The 18248-nt window shown below is 46.9% G+C and overlaps 1 protein-coding gene across 1 annotated transcript in view; it reads left to right on the forward strand.

Moving 5' to 3' along the window:
- Positions 1–18248, forward strand: part of SLC22A31 (solute carrier family 22 member 31) — a gene marked incomplete at both ends in the record, with an annotated part of 35784 nt that overhangs the window by 15246 nt on the left and 2290 nt on the right. The window contains 5 exon segments of the mRNA XM_079723308.1: positions 15556–15842; positions 15959–16448; positions 17782–17815; positions 17818–17884; positions 17973–18136. Coding sequence (XP_079579434.1) covers positions 15556–15842; positions 15959–16448; positions 17782–17815; positions 17818–17884; positions 17973–18136 — 1042 coding nt within the window.

The raw sequence follows: 18248 nt of genomic DNA on the forward strand, positions 1-18248 counted from the left end.
CCCACTACTTCTTGGGGCACATATGTCAACACCTCTTCCCAGGTAGAAACCAATGCTGAGAAAATTCGACAACAAGCCACGTGTCTTCAGCAGACAGTTAACCAACAATCCTTGCTATTTAATATGAGCGGAGAAACTGGAAACTGGTTCTCTAGTCTGTTCTCTTGGCTCTCACAAGGTGTAAAAAACTTTCCAGCAGGAGGTTTTCATTTTCCCATAACCCTTTGCAGCCATGCTGATTTATGCTATATTTCATCTAGCGCTCTACTGTCTTCCCTACTGTTCTAAAACTGTGACTAAGACTTTGCAGCCCAGGAAGGAGACCTGGGACCAACAGGTCCAGACCTTCCATTCTATAAATAGAGAAACATGTTAAACTTTAACCCCGAGATTAACAAAAATACACACCCAAGCAGAATGGCTTCTTGGCCGGGGCAACATCACCCCCTGTCTGGTCAACAGTTAAGGAAGCCCTCCCAAAGCTAACCTGGTTCCTTCCCTTTCTAGGCCCTTTAATGGCTACTGCTGTTCTTCTCCTTTTAAGCCCTTGTTTGTTTAACCTTCTGGTTAAGTTTGTGTCTTCTAGGCTCCAACGGTTTCAAGTGAGGCTCACGATGGCTCAAGGAATTCAGCCCATTCCAGCGGAGGGTGGCCTAGGTCCCTACAGGTCCTTGGGACAGTCAGCGAGGGACTTCTACACCTCTAGGGTAGGCTACGTTCTGTGGCCCCTGTCCAGCAGGAAGAAGTTTAGAAGAAGAGACCTTGAGGCCCTTAAGAATAAGGGTGTAGAGTCTCTTGGGAGGAATGAGACAGGCCTGGGGCCTGGGACCCTTTGCTGCAGCACTTGCACCTAGACACACCTCTCCTCAAGCTACAGAATACAAAGAAACTATATGGGACTAAAAATAACTGGGTGGGTGCATGTGCAGTTGGGGCAAATTCTGGACCCAAAACATATAAAAGACAAAAAAAAACCCAACCCCAACTGCCATTTCTGAAGAGCCGGGAGCAAAAACTGGGTGTTGGGAGCAAAAGCCCAGTACTGTGCATGCCCCCCTGCACTCAGCACCACAAAGAAGTGGGCAAATCACCTAAGCCACCCCTCCAGCCCGACCCCTGGACACACCCCTGCCCTCACCCCATATAAGGAACCAGCTCGCACCGCCGTAAGGAGTGAGAAAGGGAACCTGTTTCTTGTTCTCACTCCCCCCTGCAGCCGGTGCAGGGCCCCAGAAAAGCCTTGCTGAATTTCTTGTCTAGCCTCACATCAATTTCTATTGATTAAGCAGGCTAAGAACCCTGGTCAGTATCATGACTACCAGTCTAAGGCAAGTAGATATAGGAAGAGGGTACCATACTTGAAAAACAAGGTAACCACAAATCAAAAACATACAACAGGGCTTCCCTGGTGGCGCAGTGGTTGAGAGTCCGCCTGCCTATGCAGGGGACACGGGTTCGTGCCCCGGTCCGGGAAGATCCCACATGCCGCGGAGCGGCTGGGCCTGTGAGCCATGGCCACTGAGCCTGCGCGTCTGGAGCCTGTGCTCCGCAACGGGAGAGGCCACAACAGTGAGAGGCCCGCGTACCGCAAAAAAAAAAAACAAAAAAAAAACATACAACAGATTCAGAAAAACCAAAAAGAAGAGAAAGTATAATACAAAAGAAAATCATCAAACCACAAAAGGAAAAAGAAAAAGAAAGAGACAAAGACGAAATATAAAATCAATGGGAAAAAAAATTTTTAAATGGCAATAAATACATATCTGTCAATAATTTCCTTAAATGTCAATGGACTACATGCTCCAATCAAAAGACACAGAGTGGCAGATTGGATAAAAACAAAAGAAAACAAAAGAAGAGGGCTTCCCTGGTGGTGCAGCGGTTGAGAGTCCACCTGTCAATGCAGGGGACACGGGTTCGTGCCCCGGCCCAGGAAGATCCCACATGCCGCGGAGCAGCTAGGCCCATGAGCCATGGCCGCTGAGTCTGCGTGTCTGGAGCCTGCGCGTCCGGAGCCTGAGCTCCGCAATGGAAGAGGCCACAACAGTGAGAGGCCTGTGTACCGCAAAAAAAAAAAAAAAAAAAAAAACGAGCCTACAATGTGTTGCCTGCAAGAGACCCACTTTACGGCAAAGGACACACACAGAGTGAAAGTGAGGGGATGGAAAAAGATGTTTCACGCAAACAGAAACGACAAGAAAGCAGGGGTCACAATACTCTTATCAAACAAAATAGACTTTAAAACAAAGCCCATAAAGCAAGGTAAAGAAGAACGCTATATAATAATAAAGGATGAACACAAGGAAAGGATATTATACTCGTCAACATATATACTCCTTATATAAGAGCACTCAAATACATAAAACAAATAACAGACATAAAGAGAGGAACTGACAGGAATACAATAATAGTAGTAGGAGGAGACTTTAACACCCCACTCAGGGCCTCTAGACAGAGAATCAATAAGGCAACAGAGATCCCAAATGATACAAGAGAGCAGTTACACTCAACTGACATTACATCCAAAAAAACCAGAATACACATTTTTTTCAAAGGCATATAGAACATTACCACACACTAGGGTGCAAATCAAGCCTCAACAAATTTAAGACTATGGAAATTATCACAATTATTTTTTCTGACCACAACAGCATGAAACTAGAAATTAACCGCAGAAAAAGAAATGAGAAAATAATGATTACATGGAGGCTAAAAAACATGTTACTAAAAAACCAATGGGTCAATGATGAAATCAAATAGGAAATTTTAAAATACCTTGAGACAAATGACAATGAAAACACAACCATACCAAATCTATGGGATGCAGCAAAAGCAGTTCTTAGAGGGAAGTTCAGAGCAATACAGGCCTTCCTCAAAAAGCAAGAAAACTCAAATAACCTAATCTACTACTTAAAAGAATTAGAAAAAGAAAAACAAACATACCTAAATTCAGCAGAAAAGAGGAAATAATAAAGATCAGAGAGGAAATAAATAAAATAGAGATTTAAAAAACAATAGAGGGCTTCCCTGGTGGCGCAGTGGTTGGGAGTCCACCTGCTGATGCAGGGGATGTGGGTTCGTGCCCCGGTCCGGGAGGATCCCACATGCCGTGCAGTGGCTGAGCGCGAGCCATGGCTGCTGAGCCTGCACGTCCGGAGCCTGTGCTCCGCAATGGGAGAGGCCACAACAGGGAGAGGCCCACGTACTGCAAAAAAAAAAAAAAAAAAAATCAATAAAACCAAGAGCTGGTTCTTTGGCAGGATAAACAAGATTGACAAACCTCTGGCCACGTTCACCAAAAAGAAAAGAGAGAGAACCCAAATAAACAAAATAAGAAATGAAAAAGGAAACATAACAACTGATACTGCAGAAATACAAAAAAAACATAAGGGAATACTATGAACAATTATATGCCAACAAATTCGACAATCTAGAAAAAATGGACAAGTTTCTAGAAACATACAGCCCACCAAAATTGCATCAAGAAGAAACAGAGAATGTGAACAGACTGATCACTAAAAGAGAAACAGACTCTGTAATTTTCTTCCCTTTCTTTCTTTCTTTCTTTATTGGCCTCACCATGCAGCATGCAGGATCTTAGTTCCCCAACCAGGGACTGAACCCGTGCCCCCTGCAGTGGATGCATGGAATCCTAACCACTGGACCGCTAGTGAATTCCCTAGAATCTGTAATTTTAAAAAACTCCCTACAGGGACTTCCCTGGTGATGCAGTGGTTAAGACTCCACACTCCCAATGCAGGGGGTCTGGGTTCAATTCCTGGTCCAGGAACTAGAGCTCACATGCATGCTGCAACTAAGAGTTCACATGCCACAACTAAGGGAGCCCATGTGCCACAACTAAGGAGCTGACGAGCTGCAACTAAGGAGCCCTTGAGCTACAACTAAGGAGCCTGCCTGCCACAACTAAGGACCCCACGTGCCGCAACCAAGGAGCCCACGTGCCACAACTTAGATCCGGTGCAACCGAATAAACAAAATAAATAAAAATTAAAAATTAAAATTAGGGCCTCCCTGGTGGCGCAGTGGTTGAGAGTCCGCCTGCCGATGCAGGGGATACGGGTTCGTGCCCCGGTCTGGGAGGATCCCATATGCCGCGGAGCGGCTGGGCCCGTGAGCCATGGCTGCTGAGCCTGCGCGTCCGGAGCCTGTGCTCCGCAACGGGAGAGGCCACAACAGTGAGAGGCCCGCGTACCACAAAAAAAAAAAAAAAAAAAAAAATTAAAAACTCCCTACAAACACAAGTCCAGGACCAGATGGCTTCCCAGGGGATTCTAGTAAATATATAAAAAAGAACTTCTACCGATCCTTCTCCAGCGCTTCCAAAAAAAATGGAAGAGAAGGGAACACTATCAAAGACATACTATGAAGCCACCATCACCCTGATACCAAAACCAGACAAAGACACCACCAAAAAAGAAAATTACAGGGCAATATCTCTGACGAATATAGATGCAAAAATTCTCAACAAAATATTAGCAAACCAAATCGAGCAACACATAAAAAAAGATACACCAAGGACAAGTGAGATTCATCACAAGTTCACAAGGATGGTTCAGCATATGCAAATCAATGTGATACACCACATAAATAAAAGAAAAGACAAAAACCACACGATCATCTCAATAGATGCAAAAAAAGCATTTGACAAAATTCAACATCCATTCATGATTAAAACTCTCACTAAAGTGGGTAAAAAAGGAACATAACATAATAAAAGCTCTTCATGACAAACCCACAGCCAATATATGATGACTTTTTTTTTTGGCTGCTCCAGGCAGCATGCGGGATCTTAGTTCCCCCGCCAGGGATCGAGCCCATGCCCCCTGCCTTGGAAGCGCAGAGTCTTAACCACTGAACCGCCAGGGAAGTCTCACCCACAGTCAATATAATACTCAATGGTGAAAAGCTGAAAGCCTTCCCACAAAAATCTGGAACAAGACAAGGATGCCCACTCTCACCTCTTCTATCCAACATAGTATTGGAAATCCTAGCCACAGTTATGAGATAAGAAAAGAAAACAGAAAATATTCAAATTGGAAAGGAAGAGGTAAAACTGTCATTATATGCAGATGATGTGATACTATATATAGAAAACCCTTAAGACTCCACACAAAAACTACCAGAACTAATAAATGAATTCAGCAAGGTACCAGGCTACAAGATTACATACAGAAATTGGTTGCATTTCTTTACACCAACAATAAAATATCAGAAAGGGAATGTAAAAAAATATACACCATTTAAAATCTCACCCCCAGGGACTTCCCCGGTGGTGCAGTGGTTAAAAATCCACCTGCCAATGCAGGGTACACAGGTTTGATTCCTGGCCTGGGACGATCCCACATGCCACAGAGCAACTAAGCCCATGAGCCACAACTACTGAGCCCTCGTGCCACAACTACTGAAGCCCGTGCACCTAGAGCCCATGCTCCGCAACAAGAGAAACCACCGCAATGAGAAGCACTTGCAACATAATGAAGAGTAGCCCCCGCTCGCCGCAACTAGAGAAAGCCCGCACGCAGCAACAAAGACCCAATGCAGCCAAAAATAAATAAATAAAATAAATTTATTTTAAAAATAGCACCTCCAAAAATAAAATACTTAGGAATAAACCTGACCAAGGAGGTGAAAAACTTATATACTGAGAACTATGAAACATTAATAAAAGAAATTGAAGATGATTCAAAGAAATGGAAAGATATCCCATGCTCTTGGACTGGAAGAATTAATATTCTTAAAATGGCCATACTACCCAAAGTAATCTACAGATTTAATGTGATCCCTATCAAATTACTCATGACATGTTTCACAGAACTAGAACAGGTAATCCTAAAATTCATATGCAACTATAAAAGTCCCAGAGTTGCCAAAGCAATCCTGAAGGAAAAGAACAAAGCAGGAGGTATAACCCTCCCAGCCTTCAGACAATACTACAAAGCTACAGTAATCAAAACAGCATTGGGGCTTCCCTGGTGGCGCAGTGGTTGGGAGTCCGCCTGCCGGTGCAGGGGAGACGGGTTCGTGCCCCGGTCTGGGAAGATCCCACGTGTCGCGGAGCGGCTGGGCCCGTGAGCCATGGCCGCTGAGCCTGTGCGTCCGGAGCCTGTGCTCCGCCACGGGAGAGGCCACAACAGTGAGAGGCCCGCGTACCGCAAAAAAAAAAAAAAAAAAAAAAAAACAGCATTGGCACAAAAGCAGATATATGGGTCAAGGGAATAGAATTAGAGCCCAGAAATAAACCTACACACCTACAGTCAATTAATCTTTGACAAAAGAGGCAAGAATATACAATGGGAAAAAGACAGGCTCTTCGGCAAGTGGTGTTGGGAAAGCTGGAGAATGAAGTTAGAACACACCCTCACACCATGCACAAAAATGAACTCAAAATGGCTTAAAGACTTCAACATAAGACCTAACACCACAAAGCTCCTAGAAGAGATCACAGGCAAAACATTCTCTGACATAAATCGTACCAATGTTTTCTTAAGTCAGTCTCCCGAGGCAATAGAAATAAAAACAAAAGTAAACAAATGAGACCCAATCAAACTTACAAGCTTTTGTACAGCAAAGGAAACCATAAATAAAACAAGAAAAACCCCTACAGAATGTGTGAAAATATTTACAAATGATGTGACCGCCAAGACCTTCATTTACAAAAGATACAAACAGCTCATACAACTCAACAACAACAACAAAACAGCCCAATTGGAAAACGGGCAGAGACCTAAATAGACATTTCTCCAAAGAAGAAATACAGATGGCCAACAGGCATGTGAAAAGATGCTCAACATTGCTAATGATTACAGAAATGCAGATCAAAACTTCGAGGTACCACCTCACACCAGTCAGAATGGCCACCATTAAAAAGTCTACAAACAACAAATGCTGGAGACCATGTGGAGAAAAGTGAACCCTCCTACACTGTTGGTGGGAATGTAAGTTGGTGCAGCCACTGTGGAAAACAGTATGAAGGTTCCTCACAAAACTAAAAATAGAATTACCATATGATCCAGCAATCCCACTCCTGGCCATATATCCAGAGAAAACTATAATTTGAAAATATACATGCACCCCAACGTTCACTGCAGCACTAGTTACAATAGCCAAGACACAGAAACAACCAAAATGTCCACCAACAGATGAACAGAAGATGTGGTACATATATACAATGGAGTATTACTCAGCTGTAAAAAAACAACAAAATAATGCCATTTGCAGCAACATGGATGCAACTAAAGATGATCATACTAAGTGAAGTAGATCAGAAAGAGAAAGACATATACCATATGTTATCACTTATATATGGAATCTAAAATATGACACAAATGAACCTATCTATGAAACAGAAACAGAATCACGGACACAGAGAACAGACTGGTGTTTGCTAAAGGGGAGGGGTTTAGGGGAGGGATGGAGTGGGAGGTTGGGGTGAGCAGATGTCAGCTTCTATATGTAGAATGGATAAGCAACATGTTCCTACTGTAGAGCACAGAGAATTATACTCAACATCCTGTGATAAACCACAGTGCAAAAGAATATTAAAAAAACGTGTGTGTGTGTGTATATATATAACTGAATCACTTTGCCGTACAGCAGAAATTAACACAACACTGTAAGTCAACTATACTTCAACAAAAAATATATTGATAGGGCTTCCCTGGTGGCGTAGTGGTTGAGAGTCCACCTGCTGATGCAGGGGACACGGTTTCGTGCCCCGGTCCGGGAAGATCCCACATGCCGCGGAGCGGCTGGGCCCGTGAGCCATGGCCGCTGGGCCTGCACGTCCGGAGCCTGTGCTCCGCAACGGGAGAGGCCACAGCAGTGAGAGGCCCACATACCAAAATATATATATAGATAGATAGATAGATAAACCAAAAAAAAAAAGAATGAAAGAGAAATTAAAACACTTCCAGATAAACAAAAGCTGGAATAGTTCACTGCCACCAGACCTGCTCTACAGAAATGTTAAAGGAGTCCTTCACGGTGAAATGAAAGGATGCTAGACTGCGATTCAAAGCCATAAGTAAAACAAGGAACACCAGTGTCTTAGTCAACTCGGATGCCACAACATTTTATCACAGGCTGAGGGGCTTAAACAACATTTACTCCTCTCGGTTCTGGAGGCTGGGAAGCCTGAGACCAAAGTGCTGGCAGATTGGTGGGGGTCCTCTTCCAGGCTCGCAAAAGGCCCATTTCTTGTTGTGTGCTCACATGGTGGAGCGAGAGGAAGAGCTCTCTCTCGTGTCTCTTGTGTCTCCTCTTAGTAAGACCACTGGTCACACCCCGAGAGCTCTACCCTCAACACCTCATCACCCCCAAAGGCTCTACCTCCAAATGCCATCCCATTGCGGGTTGAGGCTTCAACACATGAATCTGGGGGGACACAAATCAGCCAATAGCAAATAGTAAAGGTAAATACATAGGTAAGCATAAAAGCCACTATTATCGAACTTTGGTTTATAACTCCACTGTTTCTAATATTATTTAATAGACAAATGCACACAATAATCATTGTAAATCTTTGAACACAATATATAAAGATGTAATCTGTGAAAATAACAAACTAAAGGAGGGACAGAGGGGCTTCCCTGGTGGCTCAGTGGTTAAGAATCCGCCTGCCAATGCAGGGGACACGGGTTCAATCCCTGGCCCAGGAAGATCCCACATGCCGTGGAGCAACTAAGCCCGTGCACCACAACTACTAAGCCTGCGCTCTAGAGCCCGCGAGCCACAACTACTAAAGCCTCCGTGCCACAACTACTGAAGCCCACGCACCTAGAGTCCGTGTTCTGCAACAAGAGAAGCCACGACAATGAGAAGCCCAGGCACCGCAACGAAGAGTAGCCCCCGCTCACTGCAACTAGAGAAAGCCCACGCACACAGTAACAAAGACCCAACACAGCCAAAAAGAAACAAATAAATTAATTAATTAAAAAAATAATTTAAAAAATAAAATACAGGAGGGACAGAAATAAACAGGAGCAGGGTATTTGTATATTATTGAAACTAATTGGTATTATTTATATAACACAAAAATGGTATTATTAAATGCCACTTAAATGGTATTATTTAAATAAGTTTAACCTAGGTTGTCGTAAGATGTTAACTGTAATCCCCAAAGTAACCACAAACAAATAACTAAAAAGCATATGGAAAAAGAAAATGGAATCAAGATGGTATGCTTAAAAAAATTAACTAAATACAAAAGCAGACAGTAATGGAAGAACTAAGGAACGACAACAACAAGGAATCCCACACACAGAAGACATACATAAAACAAAGGAACGTAGAAGTAAATCCAAAAGAGAGCTGGGGCGGCTATACTATTATCAGACAAAATAGAACGTAACTTAAAAATTGTTACAAGAATCAATGAAAGACATTATATATTGATTTTTTTTTTTTTTTCTTTTTCTGGTACGCGGGCCTCTCACTGTTGCGGCCTCTCCCGTTGCGGAGCACAGGCTCCGGACGTGCAGGCTCAGCAGCCATGGCTCACGGGCCCAGCCGCTCCACGGCATGTGGGATCTTCCCGGACCGGGGCACGAACCCGTGTCCCCTGCACCGGCAGGCGGACTCTCAACCACTGCGCCACCAGGGAAGCCCTATATATTGATTTTTAAAAAGACATTATATATTGATGACTTAAAAATTGTTACAAGAATCAGTGAAAGACATTATATATTGATTTGTTATAAGAATAAATGAGGGGCTTCCCTGGTGGCGCAGTGGTTGGGAGTCCGCCTGCCGATGCAGGGGACATGGGTTCGTGCCCCGGTCCGGGAGGATCCCGCATGCCGAGGAGCGGCTGGCCCGTGAGCCATGGCCACTGGGCCTGCGTGTCCGGAGCCTGTGCTCCGCAACGGGAGAGGCCACAATAGTGAGAGGCCCGCGTACCACAAAAAAAAAAAAGAATAAATGAAAAACATTATATACTGATTTTTAAGATTATATATATATATATCTCCATCAAGGAGATATAAAAATCATAAACATATACACACCAAATTACAGAGCCCCAAAACATACGATCTAAAAACTGACAGAACTGACGGGAGAAATAGATAGTTCTACAACAATAGTTGGAAACATCAATTCCCCACTTTCATAATGGATGAAACAACTGGACAAAAATTCAGTAAGGAAATGGAGGACTTGAACACTATAGTTAGATCTCACAGACATACACAGAACATTTCACCCAACAACAGCAGAATAAACATTCTTCTCATGTGTACATGGAACATTCTCAAGAATAGATAACTCACTAGGCCATGAAACAAGTCCCAGTAAATTTGAAAAGACTGAAATAACCAAATGATCTTCTCTGACCACACTGGAATGAAGTTAGAAATCAGTAACAGAAAGAAAAGTGGAAAATTCCAAACACGTGGAAATTAAAGAACACACTCTTAAATAATCAATGAGTCAAAGAAGAAGTCACAAAGGAAATTTTGGAAATTCTTGGAGACTATAGAAAATGAAAAACTTATAGGATGCAGTGAATACAGTACCCAAGGGAATCTTATAGCTGTAAATGCCTGTTACACAAAAAACAATGAAATCAATAACCCAACTTCACACCTTGAGGAACAAGAAAAAAGAGAAAACTAAACCCAAAGCCAGTAGAAGTGAGGCTTTGGGTTTAGTTTAAAGGATAAAGATTGGGGTGGAGATACATGAAATAATCAACAGAATCAGCAAAACAAGCTGGTTCTTTGAAAAGATCAATTAAGTGGACAGTTCTTTATGGAGGCTAAGGAAAAACAGAAGACTCAAATTACTATAATCAGTAGTGAACAAGGGGACATTACTATGGGTTTTGCAGAAATAAGGAAAGGTTATACAATAAACAACGGCAGTATATTAGAAAACCTATATGAAATGGACAAATACCTAGAAACACACAAATTACCCAAACTGACCCAAGAAGAAATAAGAATAGATCTGTAAGAAATAAAGAGACTGAGCCAGTAATCAAAAACATCCCAAGAAAGCAAGCCCAGGAACAGATGGCTTCACAGGTGAATTCCACCAAACATTAAGGAATTAACACTAATCCACTCCCAACTCTTGCAAAAAGCAGAAGAGGAAGGAACGCCTCTGAAGTTATTGGACATGCCTTAAGTTATGAGGACAGCATAATCCTGATTCCAAAGTCAGACAAACACACCAAAGAAAAAAACTATAGACCCGTATCTTATGAATACAGATGCAAATATCCTCAAGAAAATACTAGCAAATATCACTCATATGTGGAATCTAATTTTTAAAAATGATACAAATGAACTTATTTACAAAACAGAAATGGACTTACAGATATCGGAAACAAATTTATGGTTACCAACGGGGAAACGGGGCGGGGGGATAAATCAGGAGCTTAGGATTAACATACACACACTACTATATATTAAATAACCAACAAGAACCTACTGTATAGCACAGGGACCACTACTCAGTATTCTGTGATAATCTCTATGAGAAAAGAATTTGGAAAAGAGTGGATATATGTATATGTATAACTGAATCACTTTGCTGTACACCCGAAACTAACACAACATTGTAAATCAGCTATAAATCAATAAAACATTTTTTAAAAAAGAAAGGGGACTTCCCTGGTGGCCCAGTGGTTGAGAGTCCGCCTGCCGATGCAAGGGGTGCGGGTTCGTGCCCCGGTCCGGGGGGATCCCACATGCTGCGGAGCGGCTGGGCCCGTGAGCCATGGCCGCTGAGCCTGCGCGTCCGGAGCCTGTGCTCCGCAGCGGGAGAGGCCACAACAGTGAGAGGCCCGCGTACCGCAAAAAAAAAAAAAAAAAAAAAAAAAAAAAAGAAAGGAAATACTAGCATGCTGAATCCAGCAGCACATAAAAATGATTATACACCATGATCATGCGGGATTTATCTGAGGAATTAGAAGGGTGGTTCCACACACAAAAGTCAATCAATGTAATACACCACATGAATAGAAGGAAGGGAAAAAGTACCACATGATCATCTCAATTAATGCAGAAAAAGCATTCGATAATATTCAGCATAATTTCATGATAAAACATTTTAAAACCAGGAATAGGGACTTCCCTGGTGGTCCAGTGGTAAAGAATCCGCCTTCCAATGCAGGGGACGCAGGTTTGATCCCTAGTCAGGGAACTAATATCCCACATGCTGCAGGTCAACCAAGCCCGTGCGCCACAACTACTGAGCTCAAGCACCTCAACTAGAGAGCCTGTGTGCCACAAACTATAGAGCCCATGCACCCTAGTGCCCAGGCGCCACAACCAGAGGAGACAAAATCCGCACAGCACAACTAGAGAGAAGCCCGCGCACCGCAATGAAGAGCCCATGCGCCACAACGAAAGGTCCCGCATGCCTCAACGAAGATCCCACGTGCCGCAACTAAGAACAGACGCAACCAAAAATTAATAAATAAATAATAAATCTTTTAAAAAAAGGAATAGAAGGAGAATACCTCAGCAGGCCCCAAGCTAATATCCCAAATACCCAAAGCTAATATAATAATCAGTGATGAAAGGCTGAAAATTCTTCCTCTAAAATCTGGAACAAGACAAGGATGTCCATTTTCACCACTTCTATTCAATATTATAGTAAAAGTTCTAGTCAGAGAAAGAAATAAAAGGCATTCAAATTAGACAGGAAGAAGTAAAACTATCTCTATTTGCAGATGGCTTGATGTCATATGTAGAAAGTCCTAATAAAGAAATTCAGCAAAATTGTCGGATACCAGATCAGTACTTTTTAATGACTTGTACTTCTATACACTAGCAATGAACAATCTGAAAAGGAAATTTATAAGTTAACCTCACTTACAATAGCATCAAAAATAATAAAATACTTAGGAATAAATTCAATCAAGTCCAAGATCTGTATATCCCAAACCCCAAAACCCTTCTGAAAGACATTAAAGATGACTTAAATAAATGGAAAGACATCTTGTGAAACTTAATATTGTTAAGACGGCAATATTCCCCAAGCATTCTATAGATTCAACACAATCCCTACTAAAATCCCAACATTCTTTTTTGCAGAAATAGAAAAAGTGATCCTAAAATTCCTATGGAGTTGCTAGTGAAAAATAGTCAAATAGTCGAAACAATCTTTAAAAAGAACAGAGTTGGAGGACTCACACCTCTCAATTTCAAAACATACTACAAAGCTCCAGTTTTCAAGACATTATGCTTCTGGCATGAGGTCAGATATAGGGATCATTGGAATAAAATTGGGAGTCCAGATATTAACCATACAACTGGTTTCATCAAGGGTGCCAACACAATTCAATGGGGAAAAAAACAGGCCTTTCAACAAACGGTGCTGGGAAATCTGGATATCCACATGCAAAACAATGAAGTTGAACCCTTATCACATACCATATAAAAATTAACTCAAATTGGATCAAAGCCTTACATCTAAGAGCTGAAACTATAAAACGATTATAAGGAACATAGGTGTAAATCTTCATGATCTTGAATTTGGTAATGGCTTCTTACATATGACACTACAAGCATGAGCATAAAGAAAAAATTAATTGAAACTCATCAGCGTTAAAAACTTTTGTGTGGGCTTCCCTGGTGGCGCAGTGGTTGAGAGTCCGCCTGCCGATGCAGGGGACACGGGTTCGTGCCCCGGTCCGGGAAGATCCCACATGCCGTGGAGCGGCTGGGCCCGTGAGCCATGGCCGCTGAGCCTGCGCGTCCGGAGCCTGTGCTCCGCAACGGGAGAGGCCGCAGCAGTGAGAGGCCCGCGTACCGCAAAAAAAAAAAAAAGGAAATGAAAAGACAACTTATAGGATGGGAGAAAATATTTGCACATCATGTATCTAATGATGTCTAGTATCCAGCATACCTAAAGAATTCTTACAACTGAACAACAAAAATGCATGCAACCCAAGTAAAAAATGGGCAAAGGATTCGAACAGTGATTTCTCCAAAGACAAACACACATCCAACAAGCACATGAAAAGATGCCCAACATCACTAGCCATTAGGAAAATGCAAATCAAAACCTGAGTAAGCTTTCACTGCTAGGGCCCGGGTTCGATCCCTGTTAGGGGAACTGTAATCCCACAAGCCTTTCTGAGTGGCAAAAAACAAAAAAACAAACAAACACCTCAGTGAGATATTTCACACCAACCAGGATGGGGCTAGATCTGTTTTGGTTTTTTTTTGGTTTTTGTTTTTTTAAGAGAAAACAGGTGTTGGCGAGGAGGTGGAGAAACTGGAACCCTCATATATTGCTAGTGGGAATGCAAAATAGGAAACCACTGTGGAAAATGGCTTGGTGAGTCCTCAAAAAATCAAACACAGACTCACCACATGACCCAGCAATTCCACTGCTAGGTATACACCCAAAAGAACTGAAAATAGGGAGTCAAACACTTGTACACAAGTCACAAAAGGCAAGTAGTGGAAGCAACCCAAATGTCCATCAGCAGAAGAATGGATAAGCAAAATGTGACATACCTATATAATGGAACATTATTCAGCCATAAAAGAGAATGAAGTCCTGACACCTGCTACAATGTGGGTGAACCTTGAAAACATTATTCTAAGTGAAAGAAGCCAGATCCCAAAGGCCACGTGTTGTATGGCTGGCGGTTGCCAGGTGGCTGAAGGAGGCGGACTAGGGAGTGATCACTTAATCATTACTTAATGGGTACCAGGTTTTCTTCCGTGGTGATGATAAAATACTGGAACTTGATACAGGTGGTGGTGGTACCTTAAATGGTTAGTTTCATGTTATGTGAATTTTTCTTCAATTAAAAAAAAATTAAGGGGCTTCCCTGGTGGCGCAGTGGTTGAGAGTCCGCCTGCCAATGTAGGACACACGGGTTCGAGCCCTGGTCTGGGAAGATCCCACATGCCACGGAGCAGCTGGCCCCGTGAGCCACAATTACTGAGCCTGGGCGTCTGGAGCCTGTGCTCCGCAACAAGAGAGGCCGCGATAGTGAGAGGCCCGCGCACCGCGATGAGGAGTGGCCCCCACTCGCCACAACTAGAGAAAGCCCTCGCACAGAAACGAAGACCCAACACAGCCATAAATAAAAAAAAATTAAAAAAAAAAAAAGAGCCGGTGACACGTACGTGCGCCGAGACAGCGCGAATTGGAGAAAAAAAAAATTAAGCATAATCTACAGGACCTATTTTAACTTTCCTCCCTGCGAAAAAGAAAAGTGAAAAACAAACGCGACTTACCTTGTTCCTGGGATGGAAGACCCTCCAGCGTGACGGTGTCGGCCAAGCAGAAGGGCAGCGTATTCCGAGCCAAGCTCACAGGAGGACCAGCGCGGGATAAAATAACTTGGAAGCTCGTTTTGCCCAATTACCCTACGATAACCCTCAAACTTCTGAGGACGCGCAGCACCGAACGGGGCCTCTCCTTTCCGGACACCACGCTCCGCCGGGGCTGCAGACCGGTGGCCACGCAGGACGGTCCCCGGAGGACGACGGGAGCTGGACGGGTTAGGGTTCGAGCTGGACGGTCCGAGCTGGACGGCCGGAGGCGCTCCCTCCCTGGCTGCAGCGCCGCGGCCGGCCGCCGGGGAGCAGTGGTGGCCCGCGCTCCGCAGGCCTGGCCCGAGGCCGGCACGGGGTCCTGCAAGTATCCGGCGTTCCCCGACCTCTCCAGGCCCCGAGCCGCCTGAGGGAGCGTCAGCCCGGGGTCCGCGGGGGCGACCGAGGCGCTGCCTCCCGACCTCCTTCCTGCTCCGACGCCGCTCGGAACTCGCGCGATCCAAAGCGCCCCGGAGGCCGCGCCCCCAGGCCACGCTCCGTGCTAGAACGTCTCGCTGACCACGCCCCCGCGTCCACGTAAGGCCCCTCACCTGCCCGGCCCTCGATGGCCCCGCCCCCGCCCGCTCCAGGCCACACACACCAGCCCCGCCCATCGGCCCAGGCCCCGCCCATCGGCCTGCTTTGCCTTCCAGGGCTCCGCCCAGCCGACACCGCCCCTCTCCGGCCCCGCCTCGCTCCGGGCCCCGGCCGGGCCCCGCTCCGCCGGCCTCCAGGGCGCAGACACCGCCCCTATGGGGCCTCGCTCTCTCAGGCCCCGCCCCGCAGGTACCGTCCCGCTCAGGCCCCGCCCCGCCGGCATCCGGAGTGCAGAGCCTTGGGGTGGAGCTGGAGGCGGGGTTGCTGTGCGCGGCGGGCGGCTTTGGCCGGTCCCGGTGCCTGCTGGCCGCCGCCTCGTGGCTGCCGTGCGTGGCGCTGGGGTTGGCGCTGGGCTCGGAGCTGCTGCTCACCGCGCTGCCCGCGAACCCCTGCGGGCCGGACCTCGCGCTCGCCCCCGGCCCCTGCCTGCCGCTGAGCTACCACGAGCCCGCGCCCCGCGTCCGCCCCAACGGCACGCGGTCCTGCACGCGCGGCTGGCGCTACGCGCTGCCCGCCGCCGGCCTGCTGCGCAGCCCGGTCACCCAGGTCTTCTGCACCTGCCCCTCCGTCCCCTCCCTCGTCCTCTGCTTCCCTGCTCTGTCTCCCCCTCCCTCCGTCCCCCTGCCCTCAGCGCCCTTCCTCTGCTCCCCCTCCTCCAGTCCCGCCTCCGTCTTCGGCCCTTGATCGACCAGGGCTGTGGTACTGGGGCTTTCGATTGTGGGGGGCCCAGCCCCCTCCTGTCTGACGGTGCAGCAGGTGTCCATGTAGGCAGGGTGCCGGGCCTAAAGGCAGAGTCCGAGGCTGGGGGCTGCCAAGGTGGGCAGGCAGTCCGGGAGGGAAGCGGTAAGCTGAAGGTTTGAGCAGGTAGGTGCCCAGCGGTCAGCAGGGCCTGGAGTTCCCTTCGGTGCCATGAACATTCTAGCAACCTGTGGCTTTGGGCTATGCAGGTGTTCAGACTGGGCTCCCAAGACTTTGAATCAAGAGAGTGATTGGGTCACTTCCATTTTTGAAGAGCAGACCTCCCACCTGTATGTAAGGTGTGTGCAGGCTGGCCTAGGGGCAGGGACGCCAAGGGCTTGTCCCAGGGCTCCAGGAGCGGAGAGGGTAACGGGGCCTCCCTCCCCACCCTCTGGCTAGGCCAGCCCACCCTGCCTTCCTCTTGGCAGCCTCTGCCCCGCAGCCCCACCCTCTGCCCCTGGGAGGAAGGGCCCCGGGTGGAAACTTGGACAGGGTTGCCACATCCCTGCCAGGCCCATCTGGGGCCCTGAACCGGCTGGGCTTCCTCCTTCTGGCCACCTGTTTGGTGTAGTGATGGATCCTCGCCCACCAGCTTTCACAAGCAGTCGGATTTTAAAATAAAAACTCTGACGTAGTGTGACCCAAAAGGGTGTGTGAAGCTTGAGGAGAAGACACGGAGTAGGCCGGGAGGTGCAAAGCTGAGGTCAAGGGCCCTTGGCCGGGAAAAGCCGGTGGGCATGGCCCTGCAGCCTGTTCCGGAAGTGCACAGGCGAGGGGAGGGCAGGAGAGGCCCTGGGGCCAGCCTGGCAGCAGCGTGATGGCCGGAGAAAGGCAGGTGCAACCCCGTCCAGAGCAAAGGAGAAACCAGATGTGGGGCTCCATGCGGGTGTCCTGGGGACCCCAGGCCTCTACCCCCTGGGCCTCAGACCAGGAACTGTCCAGTTCCACGTGAAGACCACCAGGGTCAGGAGGCCACGCTGTGTGACCCTGAGCAAGTCCCTTGTCTCTGTCTACCTCTTTCCCCGTGTCTCCAGGGAGGAATCGGAACAGGATACCTAGGGTCCCTTCCAGCGTGACGTTCTGGGAACTCCAGCGGGGTAGGGGTCCTGGCTAGCTGACAGGTGACTGGTGTCCCCTACAGTGGAACCTCGCGTGTGAGGACGGCTGGAAGGTGCCCCGGAGCAGGTGGACTACCTCCTGGGCTGGTTGCTGGGCTGTGTCCTCCTGGGCCCAGGCTGTGACCGGTGAGGTGCTGCTCCTGCCTTCTGCCCTGGCAGCCCGCCCCTGAGCCCTCCTGACCCAAATCCACGTGTGTCCCCTGCTGCCCACTAGGTTTGGCTGCCGGGCTGTGTTTGTGGGCTCCCTGGTGCTGGCCACGGGCCTGGGGACCAGCAAGGCCCTGGCCACTGGCTTTCCCGCCCTGCTGGTTTTGCGGCTGCTGCGTGGGGGGGCCTCAGCAGGGGCCTCCCTCGCCCTCTGTGTGGCTCATGAGTACCGTGGGGGGCTCTGGGGGGTGCCCACTCAGGCTAGGCCTCTGACCCGCCGGAAGGTGCCTTTCTGGCACTCCAGTTGAGGGCCCTTCTCCAGATGGTGAGCGGGGAACTGTTT

Source organism: Hyperoodon ampullatus (assembly GCF_949752795.1).
Source record: "Hyperoodon ampullatus genome assembly, chromosome: 18".
Classification (NCBI taxonomy): Eukaryota; Metazoa; Chordata; class Mammalia; order Artiodactyla; family Ziphiidae; genus Hyperoodon; species Hyperoodon ampullatus.